The sequence below is a fragment of the Diadema setosum genome, chromosome 1 (genome assembly GCF_964275005.1).
Source record: "Diadema setosum chromosome 1, eeDiaSeto1, whole genome shotgun sequence".
In the NCBI taxonomy this organism is placed as follows: Eukaryota; Metazoa; Echinodermata; class Echinoidea; order Diadematoida; family Diadematidae; genus Diadema; species Diadema setosum.
In genome coordinates, this window is record NC_092685.1 from 9,445,294 (window position 1) to 9,466,120 (window position 20,827).

At 39.4% G+C, this 20,827-nt stretch overlaps 1 protein-coding gene across 1 annotated transcript in view; it reads right to left on the reverse strand.

Moving 5' to 3' along the window:
• Nucleotides 1-16,092, reverse strand: part of LOC140233978 (protein transport protein Sec23A-like) — an 87,334-nt gene extending 71,242 nt beyond the window's left edge. The window contains exons 1-12 of the mRNA XM_072314068.1: nt 16,045-16,092; nt 14,060-14,300; nt 13,446-13,503; nt 12,494-12,580; nt 11,537-11,615; nt 10,834-10,991; nt 9,732-9,817; nt 8,172-8,316; nt 7,228-7,386; nt 6,624-6,739; nt 5,526-5,649; nt 3,409-3,579 (exon numbers count right to left, since the gene is read on the reverse strand). Of these exons, the coding sequence (XP_072170169.1) occupies nt 3,409-3,579; nt 5,526-5,649; nt 6,624-6,739; nt 7,228-7,386; nt 8,172-8,316; nt 9,732-9,817; nt 10,834-10,991; nt 11,537-11,615; nt 12,494-12,580; nt 13,446-13,503; nt 14,060-14,277 (1,401 nt within the window). The 5' untranslated portion in view covers nt 14,278-14,300; nt 16,045-16,092. The remainder of the gene's footprint in view (nt 1-3,408; nt 3,580-5,525; nt 5,650-6,623; nt 6,740-7,227; nt 7,387-8,171; nt 8,317-9,731; nt 9,818-10,833; nt 10,992-11,536; nt 11,616-12,493; nt 12,581-13,445; nt 13,504-14,059; nt 14,301-16,044) is intronic.
• Between the last annotated feature and the right edge of the window lie 4,735 nt (nt 16,093-20,827).

Genomic DNA, 20,827 nt, shown 5'->3' on the forward strand with positions numbered 1-20,827 from the left:
ATTTCAACAAGATATAAAGAAGAAACTCATCATAACAGATTTAGCCATGGGTTTGAATGGGTGAAAGTAATTTTTGTGCTTGATGAAAAATTTTCTTGTATTCTTAAAGGGGAAAGCCGGTCCCAAAATAAGTTTGTCAGATAAAAAAGAGTAAAATCTTACGAGTTCAACAGTAAAAATTTGACTGAAATCAGATGAAAAATAAGCAATTTATAACACTTTGAAGTTTTGCTAATTTTGGTAAAACAGTTCTTGTACAGTGGATATGAATATGCAAATGAGTGAGCTAACCATGTCATACCCTCACAATTTTCCATTGATCATGTACAAAAGAAAAAATGACGAAAATTCAATGTTTCTGTTGTTGAAGTCTGAAATATGGTGTTATTCCTGGTTCAGTGACTTCAGAATAGTGAACAGTTAGATACTGTAAAACGAGGAATGTTCGCGTGAATTTTAATTTCGCGAATTTCGCGAGCGCCAAGATTCGTGAAATTAAAATGCACACGAAAGTCCTTGTCTACACTATATACATTGAATGCCAGTGGCAGTTCGCAAAAATTTCATGCCGCAAAAAAGGCCGTCGGCTCCAATTCGCAAAAAGCATGCCGCGAATATAGCATGTTTTACAGTATACCAGGATTTGAGCCTCTGCAATAATTGCGTTTGAATGAAAAATGGGAAATTTGAACATTTTATGTAAAAACCATATGGCAAGTTGTGAGAGGACGACATGCTCAGGATGCCATTTGCATATTCATATTGACCGTTCAAGAACTGTTTCCTATATAATTAGTGAAACTTCAAAATGTCATTATTTCCTTATTCTTTTACTCGATTTCAATCAAAATTTTACTGTTGAACTCATAATAATTTACTCTTTCTTATCAGACTAACTTATATTTGCATGCATGTAATAAATTCCAGGGGACAAAGCAATGTAAATGCATGTTGACTTTTATTACGTGGCCACAAAAATATTGAAATAATATGTACCATGTATTCTAGAATAATTTGTCTATCTTTCTCCAGCTTACTTGGATATGCCCATTAAAAACAAAGAAAGAAAGATACTGTCAGTAACACCATCTGTCACTCACTGGTAAAGTACTACTGTAATTAATGAAAGACATTGGAGTGCACCTTCCCCCACACTCAGCATAACTTAAAGGTACATGGTCCCGGTGGTTTAGTCAAATGCGTACGCGGGCGCACGGCGCAAGTTTCCTATAGAGACCTACGCTATCGACTCCTCTTTAGCTCTTACGCTGTGACCCATTTCCCAGAGTCCAAAGAAGTCCGATCCACTGTAGTCAGTGGTCCGATCACAGGTCGGCTCATGATTCGGCTGAGGGGGATGACTGCTTTAGCAAACTTCTTTTGTGATGTCATAATAAGAAGCACAAATGCATGCAACCTGAAATTACTACAGACTGCGTGATGCGCAGAGAAGACAACAAAGGCAACGTTACTTAGCAACACCTACGCGCTTTACTCTTGATGACAGCTGAACTTCGGCAATCTTCGTATCAATGCTAACGGTGATCGGCAGTATCATCAACAGCGCCCCCTACACTACCGGGACAAGTTATGCTCAGTTTAGGGAAAGGTATATTCAAATGTCTTTTGTAAATCTTATCGGTACTTCAGCAATGATTGACAGATGATGTCACTCCCAGAATCTTGGTAAATCCCCCATTCCACTATAATGATCTGGATCCCGATCTATCCCTTCTATAAAATCTGAGAAGAGCGACAAAAGCGTACAGGCATTGGTTTAAGAAATTGTAAGCATTTCAGCAGCAGCATTACGGCGACGAAGCAAGAGCATTGGGGTCTTTCTTGCTGATGGCTAACATTTGGCCACCATGATAGCAGCGTGTAACTATACATCTTAAGAACACAAGATGGCGCTACACAATGCCGTAAAATGGGATACGATAGTACCCTGGGTTACTTCATGCCGAGTCTTATGATGACTGCAGAAAATTAGAACTACACCTTGTACTGATAGAGGGCAGCATTGCATTCCAGGCATGTAAGTGCATGGAATGACATTTTAAAAGTGGCAAAATAATAGCCCACATCAGATCGCATGAAAATTACAAATATTACTGAAGTTGATGAGCCTCATCCATTTCATGCAGTTTTGTATTGTAAAAGTACAAAGGAAGTTATCTCAGTAATACTTTCAACCAGTCTTCAACAAAGTGCTGTGCACATTAACCCATAAAGACAAATTACAATCCTTTCCAGGTGTGCTTTTCATATGGTTTTCCAACATGGGCCATAAACAACTACAACTATAATGACAACAGACATTCTACCACTTTTTTCTGTTTTTTAAGTGTCTTGCACATTTAAATATTGAGGTAAATCATGAAGTCCCTCAAGTCCTGGCGGCTGCTGGGGGTTGCATTACTGGACAAGGCACTTTATGAAATGGGGGCTACAATCTCTGCAAACAGATTGGTCAGTTATCATGCATTGATTTTTCCTGATCCTCACTGAGCCTTGCGTCCGGTAAAATCCAAACGCATGCCTCAAGTCATGTATAGGTGTACTGTACACATGATGGTGAAAAAGGTTAATTTCATAAATTTACGGGCCCATTTTAGATTATAAAATGAATGATGCACAAGCCTATTTCGTGGATTGGTGAGAATTGGATGCTCTTGTTTAACTTTAGAAACAGTCTAAACCCACTCACTGCGTTCATGGGTTTTAAACAATTCCAAACTTAAACTTGTGCATCCAACGCTCACTGACCCACTCTGTCTTGTGCACTATCTGTATAATATCCTCACTGTCTCGTCCTTCAGATATGAACTTAACCCGTTGAGGACAAGTCCCAAGTATACTTGGGCATGTGTCTATGGGAAATGCATGTTGTAGCAAATTCAGCCCATCCTCAATGGGTTGAGCTATTGATCTAGAGGGTTGCTTGCTCACAAGCATTTGTTGGTTCCTTGGCCATCATGTGAATCAATTCAGAAAATGCCACCAAAAATACACATAAAATACACACACACACACACACACACACACACACACACACACACACACACACACACCTTACCTCCACATTTCATATCGATAGCCCACAAATTGTGGTCTGAGTACTTACCTCCACAAGCTTTGGCAATAAATTGACTAATCCATTATGCACCTGACTGAACATCTGACCAAACACATGCTGACTCCTACCCACTTTATATTCCCTTACATTTGTTCTAACAGCCTTCACAGCAAAATTCATACATACACAGTAGTATTGGCAGTGTTCTTTGAGTCCAACAGAGCAGATAATTCACATCAGGAACGCCAAATGTAAAAGCAGAAATACAGGCACACAAACATGTACATGAATAGACATCACTCATAATCACATTTCACATTCTTTCTTACCTGGTTGACGACTTCAAAGAAGAGGGCCACGGTAGAGTTAGGGTAGAGCCCACAGAATTTCCACTGGCATGTCCCACCCATGCCAACATCAGTATCTGACACAGAGGGGCCCTTTACATCCATAGACACACATGGGCCGATGGCACCCGACACCTTCACCTCACGCGATGTCTACATGGGCAAGAACAGAAAAGTGTGAGAGTGACATGTATCTGCATTTATACAACAATTAAAAAGAATGTAGCTATCCGATTTGTCGACTGCCCATCACGTGACATTCAGTTAAAAGTACCATCGCATGCTGCGACTGTCAGCCATGCAATTTTGTTTGAGCAAAAATGGGTAACGCATGTTTACCATTGTATAGCTTTGATGTCACAATAAAACATTTGCCATGTGTACTCAACAATTACAAGCGCTTGCAAGCGCATACTTTTGTCACTCATTTTTGTAAACAACATCTACAGATCAGTTCTGCGTTTATACGTACATACACTTAACGGCTGACTGTGACTGTGCAGCTACTCATTTGCAATCATCTTAACAATGGTTGCCATTTCTGTGCTAAATTCAAGAATCTGTGTGGACCACATCTGTTGACATCCAAGGTATGTGTTGTATAAAACAAATCGTGTATGGTCTTTACTCATGCAATGGAACAAGGTTTCGCACTCTGTGAAAGATAAGGTGAAATATTCAACGAGGCGAAGCAATATCAAATGAGGCTTCGCGATGTTGAATATATAACAATATAATATACAAATCGTGTATGGTCTTTACTCATGCAATGGAACAAGGTTTCGCACTCTGTGAAAGATAAGGTGAAATATTCAACGAGGCGAAGCAATATTAAATGAGGCTTCGCAATGTTGAGGCTTCACAGTGTTTCGTCTGTTGTGTAAGTGCTTCCTGAGTGCACTGTCGCTTGTACTGAGTGCATGAACTCTTGTTACAATTCACAAAAGCTCAAACATCTTGCTACATACAAGTGCGTGTCACTTCTTTTTCAGAGCAGTCGATTTCAAAGTCAAGTACAAGTATGGTACTAGTTTATGCCTGCTCCAGATAATGATTGTAGATGATAATACTTATAATTATATTATTACATATATCATAGTTAAAGTGAAAACAAAGTTCTGGTAAGGGCTTGAGAACCCGTCTGGCACCATTTCATATTTGCTTGCAATATATCGAAAGAGTCTACAAAGAAACTTACCTGGCTGACGCGGTTTGGCGGAATGATGAGTCGTTTTGGAGTATTTTGAGAAAAATAGTAAAAGTCGGTAGACCGACTTTTATTCCAGAAGGCTCCAGACTAACTTGGTCTCAGGGAAAACTCGACCCTATTTCAGACAATTTACACACAGTTCGTGATCGCCATGTTCATCAGTACTCTATAATACTACGGGTACTAAACGAGTCCTTACTGAGCAGACAGGAAAGTGCGTGCTAATCCCTGTACAAAACAAATGGACAGCGCACGGTCCTCAAGCCTACTAGTATACGCACATCACGTCAGTTGCTGAGACGCGCGGTCTTTGAAGTTTTTGTTGTTGTTTATCAAGCGTCTTTGATTGTTTTTAGAGGTGCTTGAGAGGCGCACACTAATTTTGTATGCGCGCCAAAGACGTTTTTGATGCGCGCGTTGTAACAACTCGGACCATTACTGCGAGTAGCCAGAACACTACAATGTAGTTTATACAGGCCGCTCCCATATGCATAGTACACCACACTGTACCGTACAATCCAGAGGGACAACCAATACAACTCATCCCGCCGTCAAGCAAAGCGAGGCCGAGTTATCCCCGAGTCCGAGTCTAGCCTGACCCCGTTCGGGTAAGTTCTGAGACTGAACGTTTTTTGGTTAATATTTCCCATTTTCGTCGTTCCCCATCGAATATCTTGTTATTACAGCGTTATTCCGCACATTTCCTAGGCATACGTTCACATTTTGGAGCAAAATTTGACAACTTTTGCAGGCATACCAGAACTTTTTGGGGGCTTTAATTATCATATATCAATTCATGGAATACCAGGGAATACTGCACTCATTAGGGCCAATATTCTCTGGTATCCCATTCATAGCCATCCAATATAATATAAATACAGCACACTACCTTCACTTCTAGGACACCACCAAAAGCCATCTTGAATTCTCCCTTGACATCTTTGGAGAAAACTCTCTGGAAGGTCTGTTTAAAGAGCGAGGTGTTGAAGGAGTCCCCCATCACCATATGACCCCTGTAGTCCAATAAAAGGAGAATTCAATGGGTCATATTTCCAAACTGACAAGTACTCTTTATCAATTCATGTGGGCATTAAAACCCAATAAATCTTTTGATATCCATAAGGTTCTATTCACATTTGACCATACTGAAGTTACTTATTGTATCACAAAATCTCACTTAGTGAGAATGCATAACAAAGTACAAAGATGTGCTGCTTTTGGCTCTTGTGACATTGAGGGTGATACAAATACCACTGGGTAAGAAAAGAGTTGATTTGTTTGTACCTAAAGAGTACAAAAAACTTCAGTTATGCAGACATATGACACACAGTTTAGCTTCCTACTACTGTAAAAATATGCAGCAGTAATATAAATACTTATGCGGAATTTGCAGATCGTTCTGTGGCTCTTCTGATTGATATGTCTGTAGTCTACTCTTAACTTTTAGTAACTCATGATTTGTTTGTACCTAAAGAGTACACAAAACTTCAGTTATGCAGACATATGACACACAGTTTAGCTTCCTACTACTGTAAAAATATGCAACAGTAATATAAATACTTATGTGGAATTTGCAGATCGTTCTGTGGCTCTTCTGATTGATATGTCTGTAGTCTACCCTTAACTGTTAGTAACTCATAAAGACAAAATAAAAGAGAGCAATGACGTGCAATTCTACAATACAATTTAATCAACATGAAGCTGTTTGGAATATAAAGAGTGTGGAAATGTGGGAATTGTGGGAATTTCAGTGTTTTCTGTCATTTGTAATTGAGAATCTCTATAATATAAATATTCAGTTTTGACATTTTCCTGTTACCAAATTATTAGAAGGAATGCAATGAATTATATGAAGGGCACCCTCTGTGAACCAGAAAATAGCAGGAACATACATTGTGTATTAGATGTAACCAATCAGGCAAGCAAAAAGTACCCAAATCTTGCAAGTTTTCGGGAAGCTGCCCACAGAATTCAGCTCTGGACATACCCTGTGAAGTTGCAGCAGTTCTTCATTTCATGTAGCCCAGTCTGGTCAAGGTTACAGGCATAGATGTCGATGGTGTGTCCAAAGTTGGCTGCCCTTTTGGCTAGTCCATCATAGTGCTTTAAGAGAAAGGAAAACAAAATGTGAGACACTACACTAAGTCAAACATGATCACGGAATCATTTATCTCAAATCTACATTAAAAAAAAAAAAGAAGTAAAAGTGAAATTACATGTTACCCTGAAATAGCAATAACTGTATTTTGAGATAAATGTATATGCTTTGTGAAACAGGGCAGTCAAGTAAGAAGCCCCCTCTGTGTATCAAACAAATAATGAGTATCATAAACATTACATTGTGGTATTTATAGTACAAAGAAACTTCTCTCAACAACACTGTAAAATATAATGCCAGTTAACAAACTGACAATGACAGACTCCTATGGTCTGTCTACTTTTTTCCAATATTCTTTATCTGTTGCCTTCATTTTCTTGTTTGTATTACATAGCAACTGTTACATGCAATATTACCAAATGAAAAGTGTCCATGCCTCCAAGTGGAAGTTACAGCTGTTGGTATACTGATTGAAACATACAGTAAGATTTACCTTGATGGCTTTCCTCATGAATTTGACATTGTCCTTCTCAATGTCATGATGAGACCTGATGGTCGTTTTCAGCTCGTCACCAACCACGATGCCTGGACCCTGAGTGGGTGGTCCACCCATGAACAGCATGATACGTGCACCGGTGTTTGGGAATGTGCACTGTGGGTCAAGAGGTTTCAGAAATTTAAATGTGATACATGGAGTTGTCACAGGCAGGTAAATCATTTCAATGGTCTAGCTTCTCAATAGCAAACTTGTAAGCAGTATCAAAATAGTATACTGTAAAACATGACATATTCGCGGCATGAATTTTTTGTGAATTGGAACCAACAGCCTTTTTTTGCGGCATGAAATTTTTTCAAACTGTCACTGGCATTCAATGCATATAGTGTAGACAAGAACTTTTGCGTGCATTTTAATTTCGCGAATCTTGGCGTTTGCGAAATTCACGAAATTAAAATGCATGCAAACATTCCTCATTTTACAGTAAATGCACATTCTTTCCATGTATGACAGAAGACTGTGTCAAAGAGGTTGCACTGCTATTTTCCATTAATATTCTTTGCAAAAGAATACAATCACCAAGCTCACTTCTTTGGTGTTGTTGCCACAGAAAGAACGAAAGCAAAGTAATAATGTCAGACATAGTTCCTCACACATGCTTTGCTGCTCTCATTACAATGCTTGCTCATGTACTCACATAAAAATATCTATGCACAGTATACTTGTACACAATTCTTTTTTCCAGATCGCTGTAAGGGATATGTTTACATACATACTTGCAGCTGCATCACTCAACAAGGGAGATTACGAAACATCTTGATCTAATGTCTCTGAATGCTTCACATTTGAAAGCTAGTATAGTAGCACAAGGAGCAACACAATGATTGGACAGTGCAATCTTTAATGCTATAGAGACAAGTTTCCTTTATCATTTGCCTTACCTCCAGCAGGCCAACTGCAATGGAGAGAGCAACACCTGTGGACCGTAGAGGGCGCTTTCCTGCGCTGACTGGCCATGGATCTCTCTGTAGTTCTCCTAGCAGGTCGGTGAGGTTCATGTCACACTTGTGCACGGGCTGTAGGAATCTGAAATAGACAAATACTGGCGAATAAGTTTTTGCCAATAAGCAATATGTGGACACATGCAATACACTGGCACAGTTGGCGCATTTGGATAATTCAGAATAAGATTTCTACGCTTATGCACATGACCAAAAGAAAAATGAAGATCGCTGTCACTACTGAAGACATTTTGAGAGTGCACGTACATCCAAGAACTCAAAATATTGCTAAACTCTTAAAGTATTTTTCTTTATGTTGGGACAAATAAATCTCAAGAAAGACAGAATACACATACTTTCTAGCAGGAATTCAGAGTACATCATAAAAACAAAAAAATAATAATTATTGGTCAAAATATCACAACATGTAGCCAATTGTTATTTCATCTCAAGAAAAAACAACATAAAAAATCCATGTCTCCTTTTTCCCATGGGACAAAATGAACTTTCTTCATACACCTGACAACTGCAGGTCACATTTCCAAGTGACTTGATTAAAATTACATTCAATTTGGTTTCCTCTGTTTATTTTTACATTTTCTAGTGTTCTGCACACGCAGACAATTCCCCATAGACAGCAATAGAAAGATAGCTGGGCCGCTGATTGGCTGATCGCCCGGCCGTCCACTTCACCGCACTACGTGGTGTGCGAGATTCACTACTCCGTGGATTGGTGTGGTGTACACAATGCGCTGCAGTCAACATGCGTGCTTGCCATCGTGTTATGTAGCGGCTATGGCGGCGAGCTCGACTGAAGAGCTCCCATCAGTACACAACGCTACACAAACCATACAATATGGCGACCAATTTGCATTGTGGTGTTGAGCTTCTTATGTGTGTCGCTCCACACCCGTACATGTCGCTACCATACAAATCGCAAATCGCAAATCGCAACGAACACATCAAACTACTTCACAAATTCATACCTTAAAAATCATGTAAAAATATGACTTATCAAATCTCAAACACAACGATAGCTTCGCTGAATACATGGTTACACCGAAGGAGGAAAATATTTTGCCAAAAATCAAAGACTTGATGTAAAAATGCCGAGTTTGGTATAAAAGTGTTCGGCCAATCGCACTGGAAATCGTCGCACACATATGTTACAATGATGTGGGAAAATATGTAAATGACGGGGGTAAAGAGCCAATGATGATGCAGCTTCGGTTTAGCTCCCGATTCATGAATGAAAAATGACGTCATGCTAACGCGAGCGAGGGCAGTAGCGAATCGCGCATGCGCTGCTTTCCTGTGCATATCTTCTACGTGCTGCATAGTGTATATAACCCCTCCATATGATACAACTCCAGTGATGCATCAATGGTGCACAATTTTCTATCCTTTGAAATGATTCTATGAAGAGCTGATTTCAATGAGAGGAGAGTGTTCTTAATAACTCGGAACAGGGGTGAAAGCCATGTACCGTGTTACACTCACTTGTTCATTGGTGGCTGCTGTTGCTGCTGAGGTTGTTGGTTGCCCCTCTGTGCCTGGGCAGGGACACGCCCAATGCCCAACATGTCCTATGTTGCATTGAACACACAAACATTTAAAGCTTTATAAAACCACATGGAATACGTAAGTGACATTCATATCTCTTCTGAGTCTTGACTAATATAAGCTTTTCAATTTGCAAAACACACATAAATGAATGCCAAACAACCCCCTAAAACATTGTAAGTCAAATCTTTTTCAACATATGATGTAATTAAGTTTCAGGAGTTTGTACAGCCATCTGTAGAGATACAAAATACTATATATTTAAATATCTCTGTTGATTATCAGCAAAAGTCATGCCCCAAGATACATTTATGCTACACTTAATCCATAGTTCTGAATGCAGAGATAAACAAGGAAACTTTTGTGTGTAAATATATATTACTCCTCACTCATGAAAAATAAATACGAGTCACAGGCTACATATTCTGTAGATATTTTTCGGTATTATGACGTAGGTTTATTGACTACCATGAGAGCGTATCTATTTCTTTCTTTTTTTAAACATGATATGCCAAAAGACATATCTACCATACTAATTTACAAAAGGGGAGAAGGGTGCCGTTTCCTCAGAGTTACAGAAATGTAACAACAGTGACATAATGGGAGGGGTAAGGGTTTGGGGACATTAAAAACTGCTAATTTCTTGCCACAGGTAGTGAAAACTCTGATTATCATACTTCAAATCATGCTGCATGTTCTTATGTTTTTATCTAATTTGAGAGATATGCTGAAGTACAGACAGCAGTGCTATGAACGCCTAGAGCATACACCAGCCAAATTTTAAATTGATAGTATTGTAGCACTCATTACTACTTACTTATATAAGACAATGAAATCATGGAGGAAAAAATACAACAGAGAGATAGAGAAAAAAACAACAACAACCAGATACTGGAAGCTTGGCATAATGTGAAAACTCAAAAGAAAGTGGTTGCAAAACAGTTCACATAAAATAAGATCTTTGGCAAACACTTTGTTGCAGCAGCTCTCTTTACAGATGTGAACTACATGATTGGGAATAAGCCGAAATGTTCTATACCTGGATCTGTTTGGCAGTGAGGTCTTTGGTTCCCCTGAAGACATAGCTCTTGGAGCACCCCTCACACCCCAGCTCATGGACCTGCACCATACGGCCATAGGTGATGAGGCCAATCAGGGCATTGGGAGGAAGAAGACTCAAGGACATCTGGAGGGACTCTGAAGCAGTGTACAAAGTGGTGTATATTCGTCAATGGCTCAATATGGTGCTGAATACTTGACCTATACACCTTGCAATCTAGTGCAGTTTGTCTCATATCATATCTGACATACGCCCTGCTTGATTACATCATCTTTATGTTATGTCCTTGAGTACTAACATAACGGTGTAAAAATAAATGTCATTTTTCAAACTCTTAAAGTAAGACAAAAACTTTATAACTAAATATAGTGGACTCCCATTTTAACGAAGTCATTGGGACCGGAAGTTTTCTTTCATCATATTAGAATTTCATTGAACAAATGAACAATAAAAAACAGACTGGATAATGTTGCCGCCTGAATTATTACTTTGTTGCACCAGAATTTTGTTATAACCATGTTCGTTATAACGAGAGTGCACTGTATATGGTTGATGACCAGAGGCAAATGTGTCTGTTTTATTCTATTACATTCACAAAATCATTTTCTCATTAGCGTGACCAAATCTCATTTTCAGCATTCCACTGATTTAATAGCAGACATGATATATGATTATGCCTTACCTTTGAGGGCTTGTAGATCTTCCTCTTCCATGCATGTGTCAATGACCAACAAGTATATCAGGGGAGCTGATGGTGCTCTCTGTGGACAAAGGTGCAAGAATATTTCTAGATTGATCTTCTAGCTCACATTTTTTTGTGACTATCGACATGCATTCTTGACCATACATTACAATTAGCAATGTGCTTTAGGCACTATAAACTTTTGACACAATGCTGCCTGTAACATAATCTTTGAACACAACATTTAATCTGCCCCTAGTAATAAGGTATGTGCACTTTATGCATGATACATAAATGGTAAATCATGTTTCTGCTTCAATTCTAACATATGGAACATGGATCAAATTCATTGACATTGACCTTTCATCCAAGAACTAACCTCCTAAAATTATTTACCATGCATAAAACATTTTTAAGTTTTTCTTTCCCAGTTCCCATTACTAAGTATACTTTCCTGATTAAGTTAACAATGACAAGTGATACTATAATCAAAGATTAGTGACCTCTGTCTATGACATTTCACCTATCACAATCACATGCTACATATGGTTGTTCTCTTGGGTACACAACAATATTTTCTCTTTATCAAATCATTTACAACTGAAAATTCCTAATGAGAGTTATGGCTAGAATATTACATTTTTAACTAAAATTTGAAGATGAAATTTTTAGCAACAGTTTGATGATTTTTCACATTTGATCTAAACAGATTTGGCCAGAAATCTAATCAGTGCATCTAAAATGCATGTACATGTAGCCTGTCCTGGAATAAGGTGTTAACAAATCTATCCAAGAATTTTAGTTTAAAAATGATGAGTCCACGGCTAATAGACAGCCAGACAGACAACCTGAAAATGTAATGCCTCCAGTATCCCTGTGGTGGAGCCATAAAAACATGCAACTGACACTGTAGACCATAGAAAAATTATGTGGAGTTTCCAAAGAAGGCATACTTACAGTCAGTGTGTACTCTATGGTTGTAAACTGCGGGATCAACTCTGCTGGCTGCTGCTGCTCTGAAATCCCACGGTACTGGTTTGGGAACTGCCGGGGAAGGGAACAATGCAGTAAGCACACGTCCAAAATGATCAAAAATTGCACAATTCACTTGTAGGCAAGACACTACACAGTAACCTACATATTGAAGGGTTTGTTTGCAAAAACCGATAAGTCCATTTTTGAAGATTTTGAAGTATGATCTCTGTCATAAAGTACAAAATGATACCTTTAAAATGATATATTGGTCACTACATATAAAGGTATATTTTTGAAGTTATGGTCAAAAGAAGCAAAAATTTTCTTATTATTCTCTTTATTTTTCTTGACCTTTAATCGCAAATATCTCCATTTGGCAAATATGGACTTATCGGTTTTTGCAAACAAACTCTTCATATAATGTTCCAACAACATACTCTGCAAACTACACCTATAGTAAATGAAGTGTATGAACAATGGATAATCAAGAAGGCCACTTGCTCATTGAACATTTGCACAATATCATTTCTCTTTATTTCATCATGAAAACAATTATGCTAAACTAACATTCAACGTTACACATTTTTGCAGTGACTGACATATTAAATGTGCCCCAAACACTGCAATTACTCATTTAAATTGAGAAGAATTCATTGTTGAAATAAGAACCATATCATCTGTCCATTTCTATCTGCCTGATTATCTGCATCCCTATCTCTGATCCTCTGCTGTTGTTTCTCTCATCATTTGAAATAAATGCTACTTTATATTATATGTCTCACAATCACTATATTTAGCAAACATTAACATAATACTCAACTTTTTTTTTTAAAGTTATATCATAGAGCTACTTCATTATTCCACACGTTTAGAAATATATTTACAGAAACAGATGACAACTGATATATCATGGAATAGGTGCATAAATATGTACCTGATTTCTCTGGAAGCAGAAGTTGCAGTTCCACAGCTTTGCTCTGTAATCAACTTGACTGAAAATAGAAGTAAAATGAAAATATGAAGTCAGTGCATTAGGCTTTTATGTGTGCCGGCATTTGATATTTAATCACCAAATCATAACCTGTTATGACTGCAAGTAAGGTAATACATTTCAAATGAAATAGAACGTGCTACATGGACAGGGCAATGCTAAAACTTTGAAGAGTCAATTGGTCAGAGAAGAATCTAAACATTTATCTACAATAAGTTAAAATTGCATGGTACACATATTGCATACTTTTCAATGTAATTTTGCCATTTTCACACACATTCAAAAATTTCATAATTAGTATGCAATAACTGTTTTACTTAACACTCCCTTGCTTTAATGCTGCTCATCAAATTTGACACACTTTTTTTCCATGTACTACAAATGTATGGAGCTTTAGGCATAACAATCACATTACCCTCTATACAAGGTTGTACAGATCACAGACATAACAAAACAACTAACAGAAATTTTACTGAATGGCATTCAAGTTCCTTTTCACTAACCACACAGGAATCTAATAAATTCAACATTGCCAATCAAGGTCAACAGTAGCTCACCAGAAAGGGTTGAGAACTGCCCTGCATGTTGATCTACTGCACAGGACAGGATCATACTGAATTGGTGGGAGATCTGGCCTTTCCTTCAATGGAGTGTACAGTGCAGACAACGGCACCACCATTCGGGTGGCCTCTAGCCTACTTGATGGCCACACATTCCAGCTAAAGCGCACTCCATCTCGCTCTTCATTCTGCCTTATGAAATCGTAATTTGCCATTTGTGTGTTGATGTCGGGGGGGCCTGTAAAAAAACAAAAACAAACAAACAAGCAAAAACACAAATGAATGCATAGTGACTTACACACAATACAATCACCGATTACTACATTTATCAAATACGACACAACAATTTAGCTGTCTGTGCACACAGTAGATTTCCACCACATGAAAATACAAGTTCCTTAGCGTTATTACATTTGACTGCTGCACAAAAAATACCAAGGTTTGACCTCCCGGTGCCAAAATTCGACTACCAGGGTACACGTAAACGCATAGGTTTTACATTTAGCAGGCGGTCGAATTTTTGACGGTGTTATGGTCGAATCATGGGCAGCTTGCTTTAATTTGAAGCTAGTCGCTCACATTATGTGACATAATCAGGAAAGTGGGAGCTAAGAATCCATGTACAATATATCAAATTTAAAGGGATCGTATAGTTTTGGTTGAGACCTAATTTCAGGTTTCTAACATTTTTGGGTGAGATAATGAGAAACCACTTATGAAATATGAAAGAGCATGTAATTCCACGAGGAATTCAACGTTTATTTGATGAAAATTGGTTTTGAAATGGCCGATATATCCAAAACAGAGCGATTCTAATAAAGTGTGGGACCCACATTTTATTACGGTCGCTTTGCTTTACTTTGTTTTTTGATGTTTCAGTCATTCCAAACCCGATTTTCATCATATAAACTTTGAATTCCTCTTAAAATGGTATGCTTTGTACTATTTCACAAGTGTTTTCTTGGTATCTCACAAAAAAAAATTAAAAGCCCAATTCTCATCACCACCAATAAAGCTCTTGTCTACTGTAAATTTACCATCCTTACATCCAGAAGTCAGTTGAGAAATGGAAGTGTGCATTTATGTGCATAAGTTTGTTATCTACAGTATGTCTATCAGTCTGTTAGCTGTTTGTCTGTGTTTGTGTGCGCTCTAGTTAGTCTAGGGTCTAAGAACTGCATTTGTTGACTGACTTCATTCAATTCAATTTCAAGTTCCCATGCGCATGCATGGCCACATATTATTTGTACAATGATTTGTAGCTCCTGATTATTTGAAAGATGGTCATTAATTTTAGGTGGCTGACTTCAATTTTAGAGGTGCAGACAGCATGCATTTGATTGCTTGTGAACAAGACTTAATAATAGAAAGACTGAGTTTAGAGCGACGACATGAATGAATGCCTAGCTACGTACATCACTATTTTTTGTTTGTTCTTCCCTACTTACAGGCAACAATCTATTTGGTTCAAATTCATGCTAGTGTACCGAATCGACCTATCTATACGCATACGCATAGTGAGTAACGACTAGGTCTAAATAAGAACGTTTACCTTGTTACTCTCACAATCCACATAGACCTACTCCACACAGGTATATTTTTAGTATACTTGGGTGACCCGCACCTCGTCATAGTTAATGTTTATGCATATTTAAATCACATTTCGTCACTGAAATTCTATGAAATCCCACTCACATACAAGAAAAATGCTGAAGATTCCAACAGAATCACAAGTCACTCTCGCTCTCTGTCTCTGCGGGTTGTCAGGTCAAGTCGATACTTACATGAAAAAAGACACGTGGGACTATCAAAATCAAATAATCACGTACAAGATGCCGGCAGTATTAGTAATCGGAAACGCTTTTACTATCTTCACATTATCAAGCAAGACAACGATACGAATGGTAAAGCCATAGCACACAATTCATAAATATAAATTATTTACAAATTCATCTTAACCCCAAAGTTAAACACATTATTACCTCCACAATAGAAGATGTACAGGAAAGTGCCACGTAAGTCGCACAACGGCGGTGGGTGTACCGAATCGAATGTTCAAATGGTGTACACACGTACGACGTACATGCTAGTATACGAGTAGCTAGAACCTGAAGCATGCATTGCATCCGCATGCAATCGAATCGTTGTCGTTTGACGACGTTGGTATGATTTCGTTGTCCGCTTTTACATGCACACACTGCGGCTAAAGGTTGACGTGGCTTATCGGTGATAGGTGATGGTGATACAACGCGAAGTTTGTAACTGATAGTCTCATTTCAAGCTCCTCGTCTCGCTGGTGTACAACACAAAAGTAATCTCGCGGTGTGGTTCGGTGTTTTAGGGGCCGTAATGTTTTACAGAAATCAGTTGATGCACATCCAGATTCAAAATTTAGGACAGTAAACACTGGAGTACACAACAAAAATATTTAGTAGTATGCTAACGGAGTAGTATAGCAGGGCCAGCGGAACCAGGGCGGGGGGTGGGGGTGGGCTCGGGCCCCCACTTTTTTTTTTTTTTTTTTTTTGCACCCCGTACATATAGGAATAGGGTGTCACCAATTTGGCCCCACTTTTTTTTTCTGTCTTTTTTTACTCCGGAAGGCGTTTTTTTCTTTCTGTTTTTGTTTTTGTTTTTGCTTGTTTATTCATGAAACCCGGAAGTGCCCCCCCCCCCACTTTCGACGCCGGCCATTATTCCCAGGTACTCCTATTTTTCTAAATAAGAACTCCCGTTATGCGTCATTCCATGCTTCGTGTTCATCACTCCGTGTTCCTGTAAGCACAGGCCATAATACGACGATCACTTCCTCCATGAGTAGTGACCTGTTTGGGTTTTTATGTAGGATGCGCATGTATACATGTCTCCTTTTTTTTTCTTCAAAAATCCCCTATCTAAGTGATTTTCACCTGCCTCTGGACAGCGGCGTAGGGCCAGGCTTTGATCTCGGGGTGGGGATACGGGGTGGGGATACCGGAGTGGGGTGGGGGGGGGGGGCGGTGAGGAAGGGGGTCCCGCCGTGATACTTTTTTTTTTTTTTGCACTTTGATGTTGATAATGGTGCAATTTGGTGCATGTTTTGACATGATTTGTGTTTTCCCTCGACTAGAAACAGTTTCCCTGGTTTGATAAGGTCTATAGCAGTTTTGATATACACTTTGTAGGCCTATTACGGACTAACGGTATAATAACATGCCAAGGATATCATTTGAATAAATTTATAGTAGGCTACAGTTGTAGTCCTTTTTGTTCTTTTATTGTAATGAACACTTCGTGTGTTTAGCAATCAAAGAGCACTTGAACACGAGTTCCCATTGGTGGCGATGGGGGGGGGGGGCGTGACACGGAAGCACTGGCGTAGCCAGGGGGGGGGGGGGGGGGCGATGGGGGCGGTCGCCCCCCCTAAGATTTGGACCGGGGATTTGGGAGGCGGAAAAAAAAAATGCGTGTATACTGTATGCATGCACATGAAGCCGGTCTCCTTTGCAACCTTTCATCAATAAGATATTTTTTTTGAATATTTCACTCAAAGTGTGCACCAAATCGTTGAATTTCAATTCAAAGTATGCAAAATCTCTCGTGCTTGGGAGGGGGTATCCCCCTCCCAAACCCTCCCCCTCTGTGCCTCTTTCCCTAGCTTAGTAGTACACTTTTTAGATTTACCAAAAATTATGAATAATTCTGAGTGCACAAGACTTATCACTAGGTTCCCTCATGTATAAGGGGAATTTCCCCTTTTAATCGACCCTTTCCTCCCTCAGTCCCCCTCCCCATCATTTTTTTTTTTTTTTGTGTGTGTGATTTCCCAAATGTTGATTCCATCAAATATGCGTATACGAGATATCTCAATTTCAACCTTAAAAAGGCAAAAGCTCCATCGGAAGGGAAGGGTGGAGATAACACTCGCCCACGCCTTCTCCCTGCTCGCACGCCCCTCCCCCCCCCTTCCGCCATGCATAGAAGTAGACTGTGGCTATACCCAGATCGCTTTATTTCAATTCTAAAAATGGGGGAATCCCCCTTCCCCTAAGCTCTACCTCACTAGACTTTATATATACACACAGATGGTGCACATTCGGAATAAAAGCTAAATTCCGTGATTTTAACACTTCGATGAAAAATATTGCACCAAAAATTTGCACCAGATCGCTGAATTTCAGGTCTGAAAACGCAAAATCAACTTCGTGTGGGAGGGGATATGCCCCTATCTACACCCTCGTGTGCATGCTTTTTCTGTTTGATTGCTGAACAGACAGCGTTCATGATATTCAGCGTAAGAATAAATACAAGAAGATTATTTAAATGATACCATTTTATAGGCAAATTGTTCGATAATCCCTAAAATATACTGCAACTTTAAACAAGTGGGACTGTTTCAACTCGTTAAAACACGCAAAAACATGCATCAAATTGCACCATTTGCAACATCAAAATGCAAAAAGTTCTCACCGTGGGAGGGGGAACACCCCCCTTCCACACCCTCCCCTCCCCCTTCGCTCGCTCCGCTCGCTCGGGTTCAGTCGCGTTCATGATATACAGTGAAAAGAATTAATACAAGAAGACTATTTAAATGATACCATTTTATAGGCAAATTGTTCAATGATAATCTACATCAGAATATACTGCTACCTTAAACAAGTGTTACTGTTTCACGTCGATAAAACGCGCAAAAACATGCATCAAATTGCACCATTTGCAACATCAAAATGCAAAAAGTTCTTACCGTGGGAGGGGGGACACCCCCCTCCCACACCCTCCCCTACCCCCTCGCTCGCTCCGCTCACTCGGGTTCAGTCGCGTTTATGATATTCAATGAAAAGAATTAATACAAGAAGATTATTTAAATGATACCATTTTATAGGCAAATTGTTCAATGATAATCTACATCAAAATATACTGCTACCTTAAACAAGTGTTACTGTTTCACGTCGATAAAACGCGCAAAAACATGCATCAAAATGCACCATTTGCAACATCAAAATGCAAAAAGTTCTTACAGTGGGAGGGGGGACACCCCCTCCCACACCCTCCCCTCCCCCTTCGCTCGGCCCGCTCGCTCGGGTTCAGTCGCGTTCATGATATTCAGTGAAAAGAATTAATACAAGAAATGTATTTAAATGATACCATTTTATAGGCAAATTGTTCGATAATCCCTAAAATATATTGCAACTTTAAACAAGTGGGACTGTTTCAACTCGTTAAAACACGCAAAAACATGCATCAAATTGCACCATTTGCAACATCAAAATGCAAAAAGTTCTCATCGTGGGAGGGGGAACACCCCCCTTCAACACCCTCCCCTCCCCCTTCGCTCGGCCCGCTCGCTCGGGTTCAGTCGCGTTCATGATATTCAGTGAAAAGAATTAATACAAGAAGTGTATTTAAATGATACCATTTTATAGGCAAATTGTTCGATAATCCCTAAAATATATTGCAACTTTAAACAAGTGGGACTGTTTCAACTCGTTAAAACACGCAAAAACATGCATCAAATTGCACCATTTGCAACATCAAAATGCAAAAAGTTCTCATCGTGGGAGGGGGAACACCCCCCTCCAACACCCTCCCCTCCCCCTTCGCTCGGCCCGCTCGCTCGGGTTCAGTCGCGTTCATGATATTCAGTGAAAAGAATTAATACAAGAAGTGTATTTAAATGATACCATTTTATAGGCAAATTGTTCAATGATAATCTACATCAAAATATACTGCTACCTTAAACAAGACCAGTGTTACTGTTTCACGTCGATAAAACGCGCAAAAACATGCATCAAAATGCACCATTTGCAACATCAAAATGCAAAAAGTTCTTACAGTGGGAGGGGGGACACCCCCCTCCCACACCCTCCCCTCCCCCTTCGCTCGGCCCGCTCGCTCGGGTTCAGTCGCGTTCATGATATTCAGTGAAAAGAATTAATACAAGAAGTGTATTTAAATGATACCATTTTATAGGCAAATTGTTCGATAATCCCTAAAATATATTGCAACTTTAAACAAGTGGGACTGTTTCAACTCGTTAAAACACGCAAAAACATGCATCAAATTGCACCATTTGCAACATCAAAATGCAAAAAGTTCTCATCGTGGGAGGGGGAACACCCCCCTCCAACACCCTCCCCTCCCCCTTCGCTCGGCCCGCTCGCTCGGGTTCAGTCGCGTTCATGATATTCAGTGAAAAGAATTAATACAAGAAGTGTATTTAAATGATACCATTTTATAGGCAAATTGTTCAATGATAATCTACATCAAAATATACTGCTACCTTAAACAAGTGTTACTGTTTCACGTCGATAAAACGCGCAAAAACATGCATCAAATTGCACCATTTGCAACATCAAAATGCAAAAAGTTCTTACCGTGGGAGGGGGGACACCCCCCTCCCACACCCTCCCCTCTCCCCCCCCCCCCCCCTCGCTCGCTCCGTTCGCTCGGGTTCAGTCGCGTTCATGATATTCAGTGAAAAGAATTAATACAAGAAGTGTATTTAAATCATACCATTATAGGCAAATTGTTCAATGATAATCTACATCAAAATATACTGCTACCTTAAACAAGTGGGACTGTTTCAACTCGTTAAAACACGCAGAAACATGCATCAAATTGCACCATTTGCAACATCATAATGCAAAAAGTTCTCACCGTGGGAGGGGGGACACCCCCCCCCCCTCCCACACCCTCCCCTCCCACCTCGCTCGCTCCGCTCGCTCGGGTTCAGTCGCGTTCATGATATTCAGTGAAAAGAATCAATACAAGAAGTGTATTTAAATT